Below are 20,317 nucleotides of genomic sequence, written 5' to 3'. Positions count from 1 at the left end.
AATTATTATTATCAACAGATTTCTATTCACAGGAAATGGAAGCATAAATGAATCAATGTTGAGTTTTGGTCATGGAACTGTAGAATGACTTGCTAGTTGTTTCTACACGGACGTGTTCCCGCACTGGAAAACGTGTTGACAAGCACCAATTTCCTGTATAGCGTACGTTTACAGTTTAAATGTTTACTTACAGTTGCTGATACACACCATGTCTTCACCGGAGGTCGTCTTGGGTTTCCTGGAGGACGCAGAGTCTTGGCGGCTTTGCTCCCAGCAGTTCCCCAGTAAAGTCGGGGGAAAACCGGCGTGGCTTTGCCTACGAGGCCTGCCCTCACTGCCCGGGCTGGAGTGTGAGACATGCCGTCTGCCGATGGCCTTTATGTTGCAGGTTAGTAGGGGTTTACATAGTGGGTTTTAAGTGTCAATTTCTAATCTACAATTCAGCTATTATATTAATCATGTGTCGTTCTTCACAGAACTTGATTGTTCAGCGAAGGTAGCTCTCTTTTAAAGCAGCTATTATCGCCATGGTAACTTAGCATATACTCATAACTTGGTCGACACCAGTGTATGCCTTGGCTGTCAACATAAAATCAGTCATGAAAGTGCTGAATTGTGTCAATAAATGGCGTCACCACTTATTGAGAACCTATGCGGTTCCAGTGGAGACGAAGAAAAAGAAAAATAAGAGCATAAACATCACCGTAGCGCGTGAGTGCTCACGTCAAACACTGCCATCTAATGGTCACAGTGGGATACAACAATTTACGTTTAACAAGCTTTTGGCAACTCCTCATTACGCTCCATAAATATCACGTACTATTTTTTTGTGAAAACACACTAGCTGGGATCGTTTCACTTTTCAGTGGAAGTAGGATAATATGATGTCAAACGACCCTTTCATGTGAAGACAGCAGGGATCCTAAAATCCTCGGTTACAGCAATGCAGACACTTGACAGATAAGCAATGGGCCATATGTCTGTCATGCCAATTTAGGGGTTCCAAATATCAAATTAGGGACAGAGATAACAGGAACAGAAGGTGAACCACTACTATGTATTAGCCCCATTGATACCGTGTCCTTCATTAAGTAATAACTCACAGTTTTGCTAATTTGTTCATATCCTCCACAGTTATTCATCATGTAATGACTATGTAATCTTTCCCTTCAGGTGTACGCTCCAATTTCTGGTCATGACCGAACTTTCCACAGAACACTCTTTGTGTTCTGTTGTAAAACTCCTGAGTGCTATGCTCGCACCGACAGCTGCTGTATGAAAGGTACCTGGAGGCGGTACTGACGTGCCCCACAAGCGTTTACTTTCACTATTACCGCTTACCTCCGTCAGTCATGTTTTCTGACTGCATTGTTTTGTCTTACAGTTTTTAGAAGTCAGCTGCCTCGGATGAATGAGTTCTACTCCTATGAGCCACCAGCAGGTTTGTGTAGAAGTGGAGAAATATAGTCGTAGTAGTCCACTATTGAAGTAGATTTGACCTGGACTTAATTGGTGTGTTTCCTTCCCATATTTGCAGAGGATGAACCCCCTTGCCACTTCGATGAAAACCAAAGTGTGTTGATCAAATCAGGAGTTAAACTGTGTTGGGTGTGCGGTTGTCCCGGCAACAAAGCCTGTTCACGCTGCCACACAGTCACATACTGCGGGAAACACCACCAGACGCTCCACTGGAAGAACACGCACAAGAAGGAGTGCTGCAGCGGCCACAAAGAAACGTCGGCCTGCCCGTTTCTCTTCCCGGAGTTTGAGCTTTTAACAGAGCCTGAGGTGGAAGAGGAGGATAAGGGGGATGAAGGAGATGAGGCCATCAGTCAGACGAGTGCAGACTTTTCCTCCTTAGCAGAAAGTAAATACTGTTGTAGTCTGGAAAATCTTAGGTTTAAAATGTATAAGATATGATGTTGTTCTTTTGACCACAAACACATCAATGCTGGTTGCAGTGAAATAGTACACATCCATGTCTTGTTTGCTGCTAGTTTGTAACCACCACCGATGTCACCAGAGTATTGACCTCAAAATATGACTTCCAATCAAGCAAGCGTTTTTCTTTTTTATCTTACTAACTTGTTCACACATATCTTTTTCAGCACTATCAGAGACAGACCTGGAAGAGATGTCCCTGCATGAGACTGAGGAACACAAAGCGTTCCAGCACTTTAAAAGGAAGATTGCTCCTGAGCCTCACCAGGTTTTGCGTTACAGTCGAGGTGGCTCTCCACTGTGGGTGTCATCACAGCACATCCCTTCAGATACAGACATCCCAGCATGCACCTGTGGCGCCAAGAGGATTTTTGAATTCCAGGTTGGATGTTTTAATGTAAAAATTAACCCCCACCCAAGTCCCTTACCCTTGTGTCGTGTGTGTATGCACGTCTAGGTGATGCCCCAGCTGCTGAACAGTCTGTGTGTGGACTCCAGAGGAGACAGCATCGACTGGGGGACTTTGGCCATTTATACCTGTTCTGTCAGCTGTAGCTATGACGACCAATACTGCCCCGAGTTCATATGGAAGCAGGACTTCAGCTCAGACCAGCAAAGTCAAATTAAACAGCCATAAATGTCCCAATCGTCTTTGTCTCCATTTGAGTCTGTACAGTGTCATTTCTCCTCACTATATTCTTACTAGATATTTGTGTTGACATGGACTTGATGGGGAGCTGTTTTAATGTCCTTGAGATACTGTAAATGAGACACCACTGTTTGTTTACTTCCTAATGGTTGACTTACATTCCCAGCTCCCCATACTATTAGTGGAGTACAGCTCACTGAAATAATGATTGGGTTGGGGGGCTTTCCTTTCCCATATTTAAATACACCTCCCTTCCTGTATTTTCCTGGGATTCACATCCTAGTTAAGATCCCGTGTTTCAACCTCAAAGTATTTAACATCACCTTTACCTGAAGGGTTAAATGGTGAGAAAGCTGTTCAAATGTTTAGTTAAAATGAAAAAACCTGAAGCAGAAGTCTGTATGTACAGATTTATTGACGCATAGTGCAGAACATGAACAAATAAAATTTTGGATATCAAAACATTCAGCTGCTTTTGGTAACAACGTTAAGAGCAATTTCTGGTATTTAAAATAATGTGAAGGACATGTTCTGGTCAAGTGCAGACACAAGAGTGGCCATCAACTCTTCATAAAATGGACAAAAACAAAAATGGAGAGGGTGCAGAAAGGGGTCATGTGAGTAATCACCTTTACATTCAGTTAAAAAGGTTTGGCCATTACAAATTTAACCTGTGAATGTTTGCCTGCTAAAATCATTTATCATGATAGTGTGGCACTCGATACAACTCAATTACACAAAGCGTTGAAAACTTCATATGAATCAATCAGCCAGTTGAGTTGAGAGCCTAACAGTAAAAGGACGAAACAAATTGAGCAGAAATCAACAAAAATAGAATATCAAACTTTGACCATTGCTTAAAAAAAAGCCATAAGAACTGTCAAACGGCTTTTCCATTCAAACGTATTTACAAGAGCATGAATAAACACTTGGAGATAAGTGGGAACACCTATACTAAAAACATAGCCATGTTGATGATCAGAAAAAATAAAACTGCTAATACAGCAGTTAACCTATAAAGGGAAACTTAGAAAAAAACACAAATGAGGGTCACATTTGGGGAAGGGGGAGTTACTTCTACGTGGTCTTGCGGAAACCTTTCAGGATAGGGTAGATGTTTTCAAACGCTTCATAGATTTCTGCTTTCACCTTTGCACCTTGAAACAAATGCAAAAGAAAAGATTGATGAAGATTCTACATTTGGTTTGGATTTGAACATCCACACATAGCATTTCTAACTGACTATATTCCAGCATCAACATTAGATTTTGGACATATGTAGTATATTGGATGACTGCTGTGAGAGTGTCTTTCCAAGGCGGAGAGACTGATGACCCTACCTGTTAGTACGACCTTCCCGGAAACAAAGATGAGCAAGACGATTCTGGGTTTGATCATTCTATAAATCAATCCTGGAAACAGCTCCGGTTCATAGCTGCAAGAAAGAAAAGAATATTTATGAAGTACAACTTTTGCCATGTGAATCCAATGTGTATCATTTTACTGACCACTTTAAAGTACCTGCTAAACTGTTGATGTGTGAGTACTAAACCCTCCAGACGAATGGGGAACTTGACGTCGCAGCTGCCCACCATATTCTGAATCTTGAAGTCCAAAAACTTGGCAGGAAAACCCAGCTTTTGCACGACACGAGCGTATTTCCTGGCCGCTAACCTTGACTGCTCTTCACTACAAAACATGAGAATATTTTACTTATGTGTGTATTTCTATCAGTAAAATTGATGTGAAAACAGGCTATCGTCTTATCTTGTCTTTTGTAACTAAAACACATACTCTCTCTAATTGGGTTACATTCTGACTGACCTCTTCGCTCCCGTGCAGACCATCTTCCCAGAGCTGAAAATAAGAGCAGTGGTTCGGGGTTCTCGTATTCTCATGATGACTGCGGCAAAACGCTACAACACAGCAAGAAAGCAATTCAAACATGGAGTCAAATACAGTATGGTACTCCAGTGGAACCCACTTAATTTGACACCTGTGGACTGGCAAATCAAGAATTTGTCACAATTCGAAGTTAAACTTCCTCAAAAATTGTTGTGTGAGCCAAATAAAACTTTAGCCTAGTCTACAGAATCAACAGACAATTTGGAGTCATCGTGTGGGTGTGATAGGCGAGGTTATTAACTAAACCTAGTCATATTGCTATCATTAGCATGCAATGAGCGTACGTGCTGCACCAACTATAGTTTGCGTACTCAATGCAGAAAGAGGGCGGATATAATACCTGCAATACGTTCGAACATGAGCTCCTTCTGGGGAGCTGGGGAACTCGCTGCATACGATCCCGTCAGACAGGCGCTTTTTAAAAATATTTCGACTGTGGCCTGAGACTTGATTTGTATGACATAGTCAGGTTGGCAACATAAGCGGGTTCCACTAGATGAGTCAATCTGCAGGAAAAATCTTGATGCAAGATTTATTTACCTTTGGGTTGTACTCGGCATTCCTAGCTCTCAGTGCGATGGTCTTCAAGTCCAGTTTACAGCCTAGATTGACTGTCGACACAATGTTTCTAATGATGGAGAAGAGGCAAAAAGACTAGTTGGTTTTTGTGACTTTTATGGATTGTTATGTAATGTAATGTATTCCTTCTGCAACTGACCAATGGGAGGATATGATAGCCTAGTAAATATCCTAGCTCTACCTAGATCACTTATGAAACATACTGTAGCTGTGGCACTATTCCAGAGCTCTCTGAGGCTGGTGTGGCTGGTGTGATGGGGGTCATGGGGGTGAGTGGAGTATTGTATAGCGGGGTATTCCCTGGCAGTGCAGTGGTGGTGGAACCTGTGACTGCTTGGGAATGGAAGAGCTGAGGAGTCTGCCCCGATGTTCCCGGAAGACCTGCGGATGGGGATGGGGGGGTGAATACTTCAGCAAAATCAGAAATGAAAACTACTGTGTTCAGAAGCTGGAAGGGATTAAAGTTACCTGCACTGGCCTGCTGTGCTTGTTGAGCCGCCTGTTGCTGCTGTCTCTGGTGTTCCTCCAGTATAGATAAGCTATTTGTGTTCTGCACAGGTTGAGGTGTCAGGCCTGAACCGTATGGCATCATGGGACTGAACATCGGCATACCTGGTGTCATGGCACCCTGTAAAAACATAGCATAAAATTACAAATTGCATGATAAACAAAAATTCCACACAGCCTATTTAAGCGGTTTAGATTTCCTAAACTGTTTCCCTTTCAGTGCTTTCTCCTCAGCACTGTAAACTACCCATCCTGTTTGTGTTTGTCAGTCACACAGTGTGTTTGTGCATGGAGGTGGCGCCACAAGCATACACAGAGTGCAGAGGAGTGTAATAGAAATTAGAAATAATCTTATAATCTTGTCTTATATTGTACCCATCAACCCAATCTCATGTATCGTCTCATCTTGGGAACTTCAAGATGCCACCCCAATATATGGTGATACGGTTAGATTACTACAACATGACATTGCCTGTGTCACACAAACTTCTGCTGTGGCAGCATTATTATGGTCAATACAACAGGAAACCGTGAGTTCACCCAAGCTAGCACGGTTAGCATTACAGAAATTCAGCATAATTAAGCTGGTGTATATGAGAAATGCATGTTACCTGAGGGGAGGCCAGTCCCTGAAAGGCTGGTATGCTGTTGTTCTGATCCATTGCGCGAACCTGTCCCGTTAGTTTACAGTCACAGGGGGAGCAGACACACACACGCTGGTGTGTTCAGCAGGAGAAACAATATCTTCTTAATAAAGCCAACCAATATCCACCTGGTTCTTGCTGGAACTTAAACCCTGCATGAAAAAGAAGGAGAAAAGCAAGAGATGAAAAAAAGCAGATATGTGGCGCGGAAAAAGTACTAGTACGCACAACTTGCTAACCACAGCATTTAGCTTCGAAGGCTACATATTTTTACTTTTGTATAATTTATGTACAAAGTGGAGACAGAACAATTAATCAGCTAGTTTGTAAAATATTTCAGATAACGCAAAATAAAAGCAACGATGCATTAGCTGACCGCTTAGCTAGTGTTAGCTAGTTAGCTAGTGCATTGGCTAACGGCATATCAAACGTGCTGCAGCCGCCACTCAAGAGAAAACAACGTGAGCGGCAATATCAGCACGTTAATGCAACAACACATAAAAATTGCAACTTACACTCATTCGGTTTGTCAACAACCCCCCATACAAATTTAATGCAATAAGCTTGTAGTTCGTGTCATTTTCAGAGTAACTCCAGCGCTTCAGTGACTTCCGGAAGAGCAAGCTTTATTTTCCGGTGTGTCAAAGGTCACAACAGACAGAAGCAAGATGGCGTCGCTGAGTGACAAATCAGTTTGGGATGAAGTAGAAGATGGAATCGGCGAAGAGGTGTTAAAAATGTCCACAGAGGAGATAGTTCAGCGAACACGTCTTCTCGACAGTGAGATAAAGATAATGAAAAGCGAGGTGCTGAGGGTGACCCACGAATTGCAAGCAATGAAGGATAAAATCAAGGAAAATACGGAGAAGATAAAGGTGAACAAAACTCTGCCCTACCTAGTGTCCAACGTGATCGAGCTGCTGGATGTGGACCCCAATGACCAGGAGGAGGACGGGGCTAACGTGGACCTGGATTCCCAGAGAAAAGGAAAATGCGCCGTCATCAAGACATCCACTCGGCAGACTTACTTCCTGCCGGTGATTGGGCTGGTGGACGCGGAGAAGCTGAAACCGGGAGACCTGGTTGGTGTTAACAAGGACTCCTACTTGATTCTGGAGACCTTGCCTACCGAGTATGACTCCAGAGTCAAGGCTATGGAGGTGGACGAGCGCCCTACAGAGCAGTACAGTGACATCGGCGGGTTGGATAAGCAGATCCAGGAGCTGGTGGAGGCCATCGTCCTTCCCATGAATCACAAGGAAAAATTTGAAAACCTGGGCATCCAGCCCCCCAAAGGTGTCCTCATGTACGGACCACCCGGAACAGGGAAGACACTTCTTGCCAGGGCCTGCGCCGCTCAGACAAAAGCAACTTTCCTGAAGTTGGCTGGTCCACAGTTGGTGCAGATGTTCATCGGAGATGGAGCCAAGCTGGTGAGAGACGCCTTTGCGCTGGCTAAAGAGAAAGCCCCATCCATCATCTTCATTGACGAACTGGACGCCATTGGTACCAAGAGGTTTGACAGCGAGAAGGCGGGTGACCGGGAGGTTCAGAGGACCATGCTGGAGCTTCTCAACCAGCTGGATGGCTTTCAACCCAACATGCAGGTCAAGGTAAAGTGTCCCCAGACACAATCGCACTAAAATACTGTATTGATTACACTAGATTCAGTCCATCACCTGAACTTAAACTTTCGTGGTGCACCTTCGGAAATAATGCCTTTACATATATAATAATACTTAGTCACTGATTATTCTAAAAACATGTTTATTACTGTGGTGAGATCATAGATCTAACCAAAATAGTACACATATTTAGCTATATTTTATTATAGTGATAGAATAAGTTAATATCCATGGCCCTACTTCTAGGTGATTGCTGCCACCAACAGAGTGGACATCTTGGACCCGGCGCTACTGCGTTCTGGTCGTCTGGACAGGAAGATCGAGTTCCCCATGCCAAATGAAGAGGCCAGAGCCCGCATCATGCAGATTCACTCCCGCAAGATGAACGTCAGTCCTGACGTCAACTACGAAGAGCTGGCGCGCTGCACCGATGACTTCAACGGTGCCCAGTGCAAAGCCGTGTGCGTTGAGGCGGGCATGATTGCGCTGAGACGTGGAGCCACGGAGCTGAATCACGAGGATTACATGGAGGGAATCCTGGAGGTGCAGGCCAAGAAGAAGGCCAACTTGCAGTACTATGCCTAAGAACACTGCAGGTTCATGCTTGTGTATGATTTATGGGAATTGTTGTGGGATGCGAAACATTTGTTACAGCCCATTTGATTTCATTTAATTAAAAGAAATTCAAACCATGTTGAGCATTGTTTTTTTGACTTTGTGAAGCTCATATTCACTATACATTGAACTGTGAAAGCACTGTTACAAACACATGTACCATCACAAGGGCACATACAGCCAAACAACCATTCACACTCACATTCATACCTATGGACAATTTGGAGTCGCCAATTAACCTAGCATGTTTTTGGACTTTTCTCCGGAGTGCCCGGAGAAAACCCACGCATGCACAGGGAGAACATACAAACTCCACACAGAAATGGCTGAGGGTGGAATTGAACTCGGGTCTCCTAGCTGTGATGCGCACTAACCACTTGTCCGCTGTGCAGCACTTTTATTTTATAAATCTAAATGTTTAAATCTAAATTTAAAGATGACATCTAAATACAATTTATTAAATGTAAATATAAGTGTTAAATGCTATATGCAAATGAACTTCAGCGTGCGCAATTCAGCCACTAACACAAGTTTGAGGTTTGCTGTCAATTTTTTCTGATTATTTTACATTGCAAACACAAATTAGAGCTTAACATTTCAATAAAATTACCTAAATGAATGACAGTTTGGTTAAATCATTAGGTCAAAAATTCCATGTACAAATGACACCACATGTGAATATCTCATTTAATAAAACAAAGCCCACCACTTCAGGAATGTCTAAATCACAGTATAATGTACTAAAGCACACAGTGCAAACTGTGTGCAAGAAAATCACTTCGAAGTTGCAAATGAAAATACACCTTTTCTATTGGTGTATCGTATGTGGTTGAAGGCTGCACATTATAGAAACAAATAACAATGGAAAAAACACCAGTAGAGAGGAAAAGCTGCAATGTTGGTACTAACAATAATTCACTGCTGACTTGAAATACAAATACAACATTTTTTCAGACTTTTTACAAAATAAAACATATCAAGAAGGCTCCCACACCATTTGGACTTTACCATGTGCGGCTTTTGCTGGATATCAAAGCTGTACCAATTGAGCTGTACCGATACAACAGCTGTACCAATGGAGATGCTTTTAACAATGTCTAAATGTGGTTGTTTACAGTGGCATACAACTGCAATGCATGACACTGAGAACCAGTATTTCGCCACAAGGTTTTACAACACATGAGAAACATATGACAAACACCTCTCAGTATGTTTAATATCACAGCAAATGATACACAACATAATAAAAACATTAATTAAATGTCCAAATTAATTTTGCTGTTGAGCCTGGAGGTGTGGATAAGGAATGTCAGCGGAAAGCTTGGAGAATGGAACTCCATTAAAAGTAACCTTGAAATACACACAGTAGACTCAGGTAATCATGTTACCTTTTGTGTGTTCAAAACATGTGCATGGTGCTGTAAACTGTACAAGTGATTCATACCCTTGCACAGTGTCAGTGTCCACCATTGGGCCGCACCTCCTTATAGTTCTTAACCAACTGGGAGACTCTAACCACTTTAATGTCTGCTGGTACGGCGTCATAGTCACTCCACAGGTATTCAGGGGACAGCACCTTGGTCGGCTTGTTGTACAGCAGGTATCTGTAGAGAGTTAAAAGGAAAGCATTGCAAAAGAACACCTAAACATGATGAAATAAATGGGAGGTGTATTAAGTTACCTGTTGAGGTGACTCTCTTCCTGCCACGCAGCCTCAATGTTGATTTTGGCATCCTCCTCAGCTTGGGTGTAACAGTGCCTGGTGAGGTGTTATAAATTGCATTTAATGAATGGAGGTTATGGTTGACTGTACAGTGGCACGAAGAAGACGCCAGAAGTTCTTTTGTTTTTAACTATCTGTATCAGTCTTTCCGCACTCAATTATCCCCCGCCTTCCCAGCATAAATACACCGCGACATGCATTCTCACACACAAACAAACACAAAGCCCGCTCCAATGATCTAATCCAGGAAAATGTTGCTTACTTGACAAGCTTATACATGTCCTCCATGTACCCCCCCCAGACCGCTGCTGTGTAGTAATAGTCTCCTTCCCCAGCAGGAATGTAGGCTTTGGACTGTGGCCGACGCTCATATGGAAAGTGATCCCGATGGGTGTTCTGAAGAGAGAAATGATTTCAAATTACTGTATGTAGGATGTTCTCAATTGGTCTAAGATTCCTCTATACATTATTTACACAATTGCATCTCAGACATAAAACAAATGAATCACAGGTCACACAAGTCAAGTTACCTTGTTTTATCACATCCATAATATGGTATCAGCCAAGACGTTTTTTTTTGTAGGAAATAACATGTTTGAGACTCTTGGCCCACAATTTATTCATTATACAATATTAATAAAATTTGTTTTATGTTTGAGCAATTACTGTTGTAATTTCCTTTTCACCTAGTAATTAATACCAGTAGTATTTACCTGACACACATCCTGACTTGATGCAGAAGTGACTGTTTTTGAAATGAAAATTTTTCCCCTCATTCTTGTGGCACCCCCCAGAGAATGCTGACCTTGGGCAACGCCCATGTTACCCATAGCTAGCTAGAACCGCCACAGCATACGAGTGAAGGAAAACTAGTAAACAAACCTTGTAGTAGCCACGATGAAGCACAGCAGAGAGTCTGCTGAGGGACTCAGCTCCAAAGCGGTTGTGGAAGACGCTATCGATGTCCATCATGAAAAGATAGTCGGCCTCGCTACGTATCTGGAACACGTGATTGGACAGTAGTTTTTGTAAAATATAATTGTGAATCAAAGAGTTGGATGTGATGTGGTTTACAAGTCAAAATTTGTCTGACGTGATTATCAATGGCCATGGTTGCCCACTTCATCCTTCCAAGTACCACTTCCTGCCAGCGATTGGCGCTGGGCACTGAGACCACAGAGATGTTCCGGTTTCTGCCAAGTCGAACCTGGGCAATAGTAATGGTTTATTTCAAACATTGTCACATTGTTTCAAAAAACAACAAAGGCAACCATTTTTTCCAGTGTATCAATCCTAACTAATTATGCACGGCACTGAAACTTTGCCCAGTCCTTGCAACTTTTGAGCACCCTCCATCCATCGATCTACTTAGCCGCTTATCCTCACAAGAGTCACCTGGTACGCTGGAGCCTATCCCAGCTAACTTTTGTGAGAGGCAGGGTACATTTTGAGCACATTTAGGTGAATCAGTGTCATTTTCGACAATGAAATTGGATAGTACAGCCTTTGCTTGATGGAGGATTTCATGGTAATTCTGCTTTACACCCTATAGTTACAGCAGGTGTTTTGTAGAGTAAGTCACTTTTGGTGCCAAACTTTGGGGTTTAATAACAGCGCACCCATTTGGAGCATTTGTCAGAAATATAATACTAAGGGCAACACCATAAAAGTGCGTCTTTTGACAAAGACTTTTGCGTGCAGAGGTTCATAGTACAAGAGTAAATATCCTGGTTGGGAACCTCTGGGTTAGAATCATCATCTTTGGAATAATAATAAAAAACAGTTGAGTTGAATTGACAAATAAGAAATCCTCTCACTTGAGGAACATCTTGTTTGTTGTCTGTGAAGACATAATACGTCACCCTGAAGTCGACCAGAAAGTACTTTTCACCTGACTCTAAGAACCCCTTCAGGAAGCGAGTATATCTGTGAACATGTGGGGAAGACAACCAGGAGAGTTAGTTAAAATAAAGAAAGCATGACAAAACACACACACATGGTATATATGAAATGGAACCTCAGTTAGTGTAAGCCCTGATTAACGAATGAATCACACTTTTGACGCAGCGGAATCCATATTGGGAATATATGTACCACCTGCAACAATGTTATCCAGAAGAGAGACTGGGGCAGCAATATGACCCTGGCATACAGAACAAAGGGAGACATTGGACCAAAGACTCGATGACCGTCTTTGCCAGCAAGTATGGCACAGATCGAGGCAAGGAGGTGAGTCGATTATGTTAACTCCATTGGAGAATCAGATGATTATCACAATAGCACTCATCATAAATGAATGTAGACATGTACCCTTAATCTATGTGATTGGTAGCGGTTTTGGCAAATTTATTTCATGGATGATTGAATGATTGGCTAACACAAAACCCATTCTTATAGTCACATGAGTTACATATTTTCATTTTTTCTGATGAAAACAGATGGATGAAAATACATTAACGACGCTAACCAAGGTTCCTCTGTAGTTCTACTTACTTGCCAACAGCAAATACCACCACAGCAATTCTTGGGTCCATTCGTTTATAGATGGAGTCGATCACCACTGGATCAAAAGTTCCCTCCCAAACCAAGGGAGCGTTCCAGTTTGTAACTGAGTTCACATCAGTCCGTCTGAGAGAAGCAAAGACATTTACAGATACAATGACTGTGCTGGGTGCAATTTGTAATGTGGTCTCCATGCAGCATTGTCTGTTCAGTGGATGTGCGGGCATCAAGTACTCAGCTTTATTAGAATTGCTTACCCTTTCAGGGTGTTTGGCTGAGCATACTTCAATCTAAAACAAATGAGAAAATGTGTTAGAACACATTTTCATATTGAACAACATCTATTAGTTCATTCATTTTTTAATGGAGTGGCAACTTGTGCCCGAGGAGTTACGTGATACAACTGAATGCACCATTGTTAGCAACAGCTAGCTCTGCACTGACAGCAGTTTGCTAGCTTTGATCCTTCTTGTTGAGTACGGCATGCCCATTATCGGACTGGAATATTTCCATGGTGTCCCTATACTACTATAAAAGAACCGCTACACCCTTCTTAATACTGTCCGAAATACAAAAATACAACGAACGATAATGCCTCATTTTCGGGGACAGGCCATAAATTAAATCTTCAAGATTAAACACTCTTAATGTACAAAATAATCATTCAAACTTACTTATTTGCTGTTATGATGCACACAGAGCAATAAAGAACTTGACGCTCTGTGTCCTTCCTACTCGCACCGTGAGGCGTTGAGGTACAGTCGTAATTGTGAGCGCTAATTGCTTCATTTTTATTCACATACTTCAACGACAATTGACGTATCCCACTCAAGGTTAGATTTCCACAGGTACATCGTTTGTTTGTTGAATAAGAATGGCAGCTTATTTTATTTATTTATTTTTTTTATTTTGTAGTATTTCCTTCTTGCAAAATAGAATCCAATTTTGTTCATCCATGTTCATCTTTAATGTCTGTTGCACTGTATGTTCTCTCTGTACACTTGGGGAAGTTACGGACAATTTACGGACAAGCATTTGACATTACCACATTGAACACGTCTGTGTACTATTCTACTCACCCAACTTCAGATTTTAGTTCTCCAATGCTCCATTTCCCACAGTTGTTCAGATTGTCTTTGACCACACAGCCTGATGTTTTTAAATCTTCTTTTACTTCTACAATGTTTGTTATTATTGCATTGCTCTCTGTCTTGGAAAAATCCTTTGACTGGAATAAACTGAAGAGAAAATACACACGTTATTGATGTGTTAGTGCACAAACCAATGACATTATTACAGTTACTACAGGGCTGGATTAATAAATAAAACAATTACAGGATGAGTTAAACAGTTTCCACTGCACACTGCAATTGTTGATTTGTTTATGTTACACATCAACTATGGGTATAATTTAATTAACTCCTTAACTGCCTTCACACATATAAAAGTAATTAACACAGTACATAGAGCTTACCTGATGTCTGAATGAGAGTATCCTGAGTAGATGTAGAGAGCTCTGTGAAGAAGTAACAATAAAAAGTCATGTTTGGGTGTATATTCAGCAGCCTGAAAATTCAACACCTTAAGCAGCGACCGAGAAATATCAAAGAGGGTGCAGCATATTCGCAACCCTAGTGAGGACAGGCGGTATAGAAAGTGGATGGATGAATGGATTTCTGGTTGTGTCCAAAAACTTTGATGCGTGGACTCCTACTACCATCCATCCATATTCCTTGCCGTTTATGCTCATAGGATCACGGGTATGCTGGAGCCTGCACCAGCTGACCCTTGGGCAAGAGGTGTGGTTCACCCTAGTCTGGTTGCCAGCCAATCACAGGGCACATATAGACAAACAATCATTCACACTCACATTAATATTGATGGGTCATTTGGAGGCATTTTTTGGTTGAGACGTTGCTGTGTCCTCGACCTTGGCAAAGTAACTACGTGAGGAATACCAAGTATTTCTGATGACACACCATCCAATCTATTCAGGTTCAGATTGTGGCATGTATTTTCAAACAGGCAATTCGTACTGACTCTCCAACATTTGGAGCATTTCTTAAAATGCTAACTTTTCATATGTATAAAGAGCAGCTTTTATTCTTAGATGTAGCAAACTAGACTTTCTGTGAATGAATAACCTTTTGTTCGATTCCATATGTATTTAATTTGCCGATCAAACGTCTCAGTGAGGCTTTACATCTTGATGTGTAGTTTTTCCCAGATGGGAAAATTTGGTCATGATATTTTTCAGGTGAGTCCATCAGTCCGTCAGTTCGTCTGTGTTGATGATCTCACCTTTCTCATTCAGTTTTGAAATGGAATATTCCCACACAGAGGCTGTGGCATTTTCATTTGCAGTGATCTTCCCCCCCCCCCAATTTCTACTATGTTACCTCGCAAATACCACACGCTTTTCAGGAATAGCCCACAATGACCTCCAAAGAAAGCTGGTACAGGTATCCGAACTATCCCTTTAAAAGGCAAAATGAAAGGATTTTAAGTTTCTACAGTGAGAGAGTAAATAGTCCATAAAGGTCTCATTTTGGGAGAGTCGGGGAGGCGCAAACCAGTAAAACCACATTACATTCTCAGAGGGGATGCTCAGTGTGCCACTGGATTGCACAAATTTGACTATTACAATAATAAACACTTTTCTTTTGTGATCATTAAGTCATTGTAGTCGAGTCTTTCATTGATTTACTTATTAACGTATCATAATAATCATTATCAAGTAACAAGGTCCTATTTTGCATCACATGCACACATGACCCACGATGGTGCACATGTGCAGCGTGTTCATTTACCTATTACGCAGTGAGGAAAAAAAGGTTAAACATCAACTGTAATGAAAACAAGTACAAAGAGAGCAACTTTTGATTGCTTGTTTTGTTACAGTTGAAGATGCAAGACATGGAGAATGGACATTTATAAATATACCTTCACCAAAATCTACTTTCATACATTTTGCAAAAGAAATTTAATATTAAGATTAAATTAAATTATATTACAGTAAATGAGACTGCACTGCGGACGAGTGTTTAGCACGCAGACCTCACAGCTAGGAGACCGGAGTTCAATTCCACCCTCGGCCATCTCTGTGTGGAGTCTGCAGGTTTTCTCCGGGTACTCCGGTTTCCTCCCACATTCCAAAAACATGCTAGGTTAATTGGCGACTCCAAATGAATGAATACAGTCAATGATGACATGTAAAAGATCACTGCACAGTATGGAAATATTCTGTTATGTTTCTTTTCCTATTGTATTGTTGAATACTGATGATACTAATGGTATGGTATGGTATGTTTATTTGTTTCTGACATGTGTAACAAGTTATATTGAGGAATATCCCGTGGTTACATCTGCACAATTCAACATATCTGAGAAGGAGTAGGAGGAAGCAGAGTTTATATTTAATCCTATTTGAGCCATTATTCATTCACTCCTCAGTCACACACTGGTAGTAAGTGGTTATGTACACTACCGCTCAAAAGTTTGGGATCACTTGGAATTTTTTTGGGCCAGTCTGAGATATGTTTTTTTTCTAGGCAGTCCTGCCATGAAGTCCAGCATCCTAAAACCACCGCTTCACTGTTGACTGACACTGGTGTTTGACGGGTACTATTTAGTGAAGCTGCCAGGTGACGACCTATGAGGCGTCTTTGTCTTAAACTACACGCTGTCAAGATATTTGTCTTCTTGCACAGTTGTGCATCGGGGCCTCCCACTCCTTTTGCTGTCCTTGTTAGACCCAGTTTGTGCTGCTGTCTGAAGGGAGTAGTAAGAGACTTTAGTTAGTTAGTAAGAGATTTTAGTTTTAGTTTAGATTTTTAGATGGGTTTTCTAATAATCTATTAGCCTTATAAAATGATTAACTTGAATTAGCAGCCATACCAGGAGATTTATGCAGAGGACTGACAGTTGTTGATAGTAGGCCTCTATGCAAAAATGTAGATCGTTCTTTGAAAATAAATTTAAATTGTTTGTGAAATGGATAAAAATGTTTGTGAAATAGGATTTTTTTTTTTGGTGAAATGCATGAAATGTGTTTTTCTTTGGAAAACAAAGACATTTGCAAGTGATCCCAAACTTTTGAGCGGTAGTGTACATCTGTAGTCACAAGTGCCCTGGGGTAGTCTGACAGAAACATGGTTGCCAATTTGCGTCTACCATCTCTCTGACCACCACCAAACATTCATTCACATTCATACACCAGTGTGGGCAGCACTGGAGGCAAGATGGGTGAAGTGTCTTGACCAAGGACACAACGACAGTGACTGGGTGGAAGGAGCGAGGATCAAACTGCCAACCTTCCAGTTTCTGGACAACCTACTCTTCCTTCACTCTAAACCCAAGAAAGACAAAAAAATGACAGTTATGGAGGCTTTAGCCATGCTTCAGAGCCTTGATGAGGAAGAAGCAGGTTCAGAGATTAATGTGTTTAGAAGAAGCTTCTTCTAGCTGAATTATGATAGACCGAGTGTTAATAATTCATTCATACCATGACTTTTATGTTGACATATTTCACCTTTACTGTAATTTTTCACTTCCTGTGTGACATGAAAGTATGGTGTTTCAAATGATGACACTATGAACCTTGTACAGTGTAAATGGAATACCATTTATTCCCATGAGAATGACACTTCTTACCTAATTTGCTATCACATATTCACGAATTCATGTTTAATCGTGTAAATAAAGCAATTTCGAAATGTGCTGGGGCTGTCTCATTTAACACAAACCCGTATTTGTAATGTAATTGGGGATTTGTTGTTGTTTTTGTTGCGCTATGGACAGTAATAAAGTTTACATTGAAAAGCGAAATATTGTAACGGTATGGAGAGCCTGGAAAGGAAAATAGATCCACCTGTATTCTATATATTTGAATTCTCTTCATAATATGTGAACAACTTCATATGAAAGCTCTATGAATTTGCATAACCTTCTACATAAAGAATTTAAAGGAGGACTCACCCGGAAAAAAGCAAAACAGAAACCAATATGGCAAAAACATTAGTCCTTGAAAAAGAGCGAAACATCTCAACACTTGTGACGTGACCTAACAATAAAAATCTAACAAGTCACAGTTTGACCTCCAGTCAAGCGGTGTGGCACAAGGAAGTGGGTACATAGGAAGGGAAGTGTTCCAAGTACGATTTGCATGCAGGGGTTTTTTTCTGTCTCTGTTGGCTTCACGGATTGGCTGCAACAAAGGACCACCCTTCCATAAAAGGCAGAGGAGACACCTGGAGGATGGCGAGCACTTCCTATCGCTCTCCCCTCCCTCCCTCCCGACAAACGGCCGCACCTCGTGTTTATTGGACGTACCATTGGAGTTTTGAACTGATTGACTTTTATGTTCAAGTCTACTAATTTTCTTTAGTTTTTCGGGTACGCACTATAAACGAGTATCCTTTACGGATAAATCATTTTTTTGCCGAGTACATTTCGTCATTATTTGTATACGTGATTAAAATAAAGGCTCATGATGCGTTCATTCGTCACGCTCTGTGATTGGCCAGTCGTCACACAGCGATCGCCTGTCCCGAGACGCAGATAGAGGAGCTCAGCTGTCCATCATTCATGGTGCAATTGGGAAGTTGAAAACATATATTTTAGATGGGTGACCAGTCTCACAAAGCGGTGTACTCACTCATCCCTAATAATGATTATGATTATTAGTTTTCTTATTGATTGCGTCAAGTCTTTGGCACGGACCAGTGGTCACGACCACTAGGGGCGCTAAAGACACGGTGGTACCAGTGATTTGTGAAGCGGCTTTGGTATTTTCTCCCTTTTCTGGACATTTTGGCAGCACTGTTAGCTGGATAATGTCCAGCTAGATAAAAATACACCATATCAGAACTTGACCATGGACCATTACTGGCCATGACCACAGCTAATCTCGTTTGAACCAGTTGATTAAATTACAGTAACATTACTGACACCGAGTGACCAGTGTAGAATACTACATGTCATTCACAGCGTATTTGAATGCATCTTCTGAATGACTTATATGTGTGATTTAGTTGATTTAGCCATTTTTATCCTTGAAAATAGTTAATTCAGGATAAAATATGTACAGTTTGACAGATTCTACCACAAAACAACATGATTCATTCATCAATATCCATCCAACCATTGCAGGATTGCTGGAGCCTATCCCAGCTGTCTTTGAGCATGAGGCTAGTTCCACCCTAGACTGGTCGTCAGCCAATCGCATGGCACATATAGACAAAATGTTCATGATATCATCTACATAGCTGTCCTCAGGAACCTTGCATTCCTCTTCTTCAAGAACCTTGTGAAAATATGTATTGGTTTTCATGCATATGTACTTGATCTTGAGCTGGTCTATCTTCACTGTTGACTTTAGTGATAGCGTGTTCACTTATCGCTGATATTTCATCATTATGCTTGATAAAAGTACTTGAATTGTTAGTATAAGGTTGTAAGTATATGGAGTCAGGTCATTTTCTTTGTGTTGATAGTACAATAAGTGGATTTTCCACTACAAGAGAATCTTCTAATGCTGTTAAATCTGCCAGAGCTCCGGCAGCAGTATAATGCCTAGGAATTGTTATTATTAGATATTTTTATACTGTTTGTTTTAAAAAGTACATTATTTTTGTTCCATGCAGGTATAGTTCAAAGGTCCCTGTTTTGTAGTCCACTCCATATAATAAGGATTCAACAGCTAGCTTTACTTATCACTAAGATTTTAAACAGCAGACAACAGACCCAGCCTTGGGAATACAAGCCAAAGTTAAATATTAACCCGGTAGCTTGAGTCAGTTTTTATTTCAACTTCACCCAGGTATATGTTGAAAGGGACACACAGGAATAAATAATAAGTAATGCTGGAAGAAAAAGCCCTTATTATGAGAAGTCATAATATTATGCAACTGCTGTCTGGTGCGCCATTAAATAGTTGTTATAAAACACTTCTGGTTCACTCTGTGGTCCAAGTGTTATTTTGAAATGGATCTACTTGAATTATTTTGAAAGCAGATGTGCTGTGCTCTTGTAATACCTGAAGGCAAATATGTTGTACCAGCTGCTTGTCTCACCCAAATCAATAAAGATTGATCACCATGATTCATCCAGTTTAGTGTGAACGTAGCACATGTTCAAGTCTGAGAAGTCACATCATACAGTGACCTGTGACAGAGCAACCAAGGTGGCCCTCTAAAGTAGGGCAAGGGACCATATTTGTCACATGTCTCACTACAAGGCAGCAGAATGTAGATGTCCGCCATCTCCTCGTATATAAGTATTAACTACTGTTGGCGCCATACAGTATTTGCTTTTTTTTGTTTCTATCAGCTTTTTCCCGATTGCTGAAATGGCTTATTAAATTCAGTAATATCGCTTGTTGCAATTTTGCTCAAGAGGCCAATAAAGAGGTGATGATGGAACTCCACAATAGAAGAGATCATGTTTGATGCAGTTTTAAGCTGAAAAAACGGCCAAAATGTGTCAGAAGTGCATTTTATAAGAGCACCCATAGAAATCCATTCTCAGCAACAACCAGGAAGTGAAAAGGCTTCACATCGGAGGTTAGGCATTAAAACTGAATTTTAGCGCATGGGGATGAGCCGGTTTTGGATAGTGCATTCTTGCT

The 20,317-nt window shown here is 41.2% G+C and overlaps 4 protein-coding genes across 5 annotated transcripts; 2 read left to right on the top strand and 2 right to left on the bottom strand.

Moving 5' to 3' along the window:
• Nucleotides 1-98: 98 nt before the first annotated feature.
• pdcd2 (programmed cell death 2) lies at nt 99-2,583 on the top strand. The gene is made up of 6 exons (XM_058088782.1): nt 99-388; nt 1,174-1,282; nt 1,385-1,441; nt 1,538-1,867; nt 2,109-2,323; nt 2,399-2,583. The coding sequence occupies exons 1-6, from the start codon at nt 209-211 to the stop codon at nt 2,576-2,578; spliced, it is 1,071 nt and encodes a 356-aa protein (XP_057944765.1). The 5' UTR covers nt 99-208; the 3' UTR covers nt 2,579-2,583.
• Nucleotides 2,584-2,992: 409 nt separating this feature from the next.
• Nucleotides 2,993-6,889, bottom strand: tbp (TATA box binding protein). Of its 2 annotated transcripts, XM_058088784.1 has the most exons (9): nt 6,741-6,889; nt 6,193-6,377; nt 5,543-5,702; nt 5,278-5,455; nt 5,036-5,123; nt 4,415-4,506; nt 4,112-4,279; nt 3,931-4,025; nt 2,993-3,747 (listed from the first exon to the last, which is right to left on the bottom strand). In XM_058088784.1, the coding sequence occupies exons 2-9, from the start codon at nt 6,241-6,243 to the stop codon at nt 3,668-3,670; spliced, it is 912 nt and encodes a 303-aa protein (XP_057944767.1). In that variant the 5' UTR covers nt 6,244-6,377; nt 6,741-6,889; the 3' UTR covers nt 2,993-3,667. The 2 variants fall into 2 exon arrangements, with proteins under 2 accessions (XP_057944767.1, XP_057944766.1); XM_058088783.1 differs by having other exon boundaries at nt 5,278-5,702.
• On the top strand, nt 6,859-8,544 carry psmc3 (proteasome 26S subunit, ATPase 3). The gene is made up of 2 exons (XM_058088781.1): nt 6,859-7,838; nt 8,097-8,544. The coding sequence occupies exons 1-2, from the start codon at nt 6,894-6,896 to the stop codon at nt 8,433-8,435; spliced, it is 1,284 nt and encodes a 427-aa protein (XP_057944764.1). The 5' UTR covers nt 6,859-6,893; the 3' UTR covers nt 8,436-8,544.
• A 589-nt stretch (nt 8,545-9,133) lies between these two features.
• LOC131139817 (globoside alpha-1,3-N-acetylgalactosaminyltransferase 1-like) lies at nt 9,134-17,901 on the bottom strand. The gene is made up of 11 exons (XM_058089721.1): nt 17,668-17,901; nt 14,165-14,206; nt 13,770-13,928; nt 12,948-12,980; nt 12,682-12,816; nt 12,006-12,114; nt 11,282-11,395; nt 11,071-11,187; nt 10,451-10,584; nt 10,147-10,224; nt 9,134-10,069 (listed from the first exon to the last, which is right to left on the bottom strand). The coding sequence occupies exons 1-11, from the start codon at nt 17,730-17,732 to the stop codon at nt 9,922-9,924; spliced, it is 1,134 nt and encodes a 377-aa protein (XP_057945704.1). The 5' UTR covers nt 17,733-17,901; the 3' UTR covers nt 9,134-9,921.
• Nucleotides 17,902-20,317: the final 2,416 nt, after the last annotated feature.

The sequence above is a fragment of the Doryrhamphus excisus genome, chromosome 12 (genome assembly GCF_030265055.1).
Source record: "Doryrhamphus excisus isolate RoL2022-K1 chromosome 12, RoL_Dexc_1.0, whole genome shotgun sequence".
Taxonomy (NCBI): domain Eukaryota; kingdom Metazoa; phylum Chordata; class Actinopteri; order Syngnathiformes; family Syngnathidae; genus Doryrhamphus; species Doryrhamphus excisus.
Note: the sequence above shows the minus strand (reverse complement) of the source record. Positions and strands in the feature narration are given on the sequence as shown.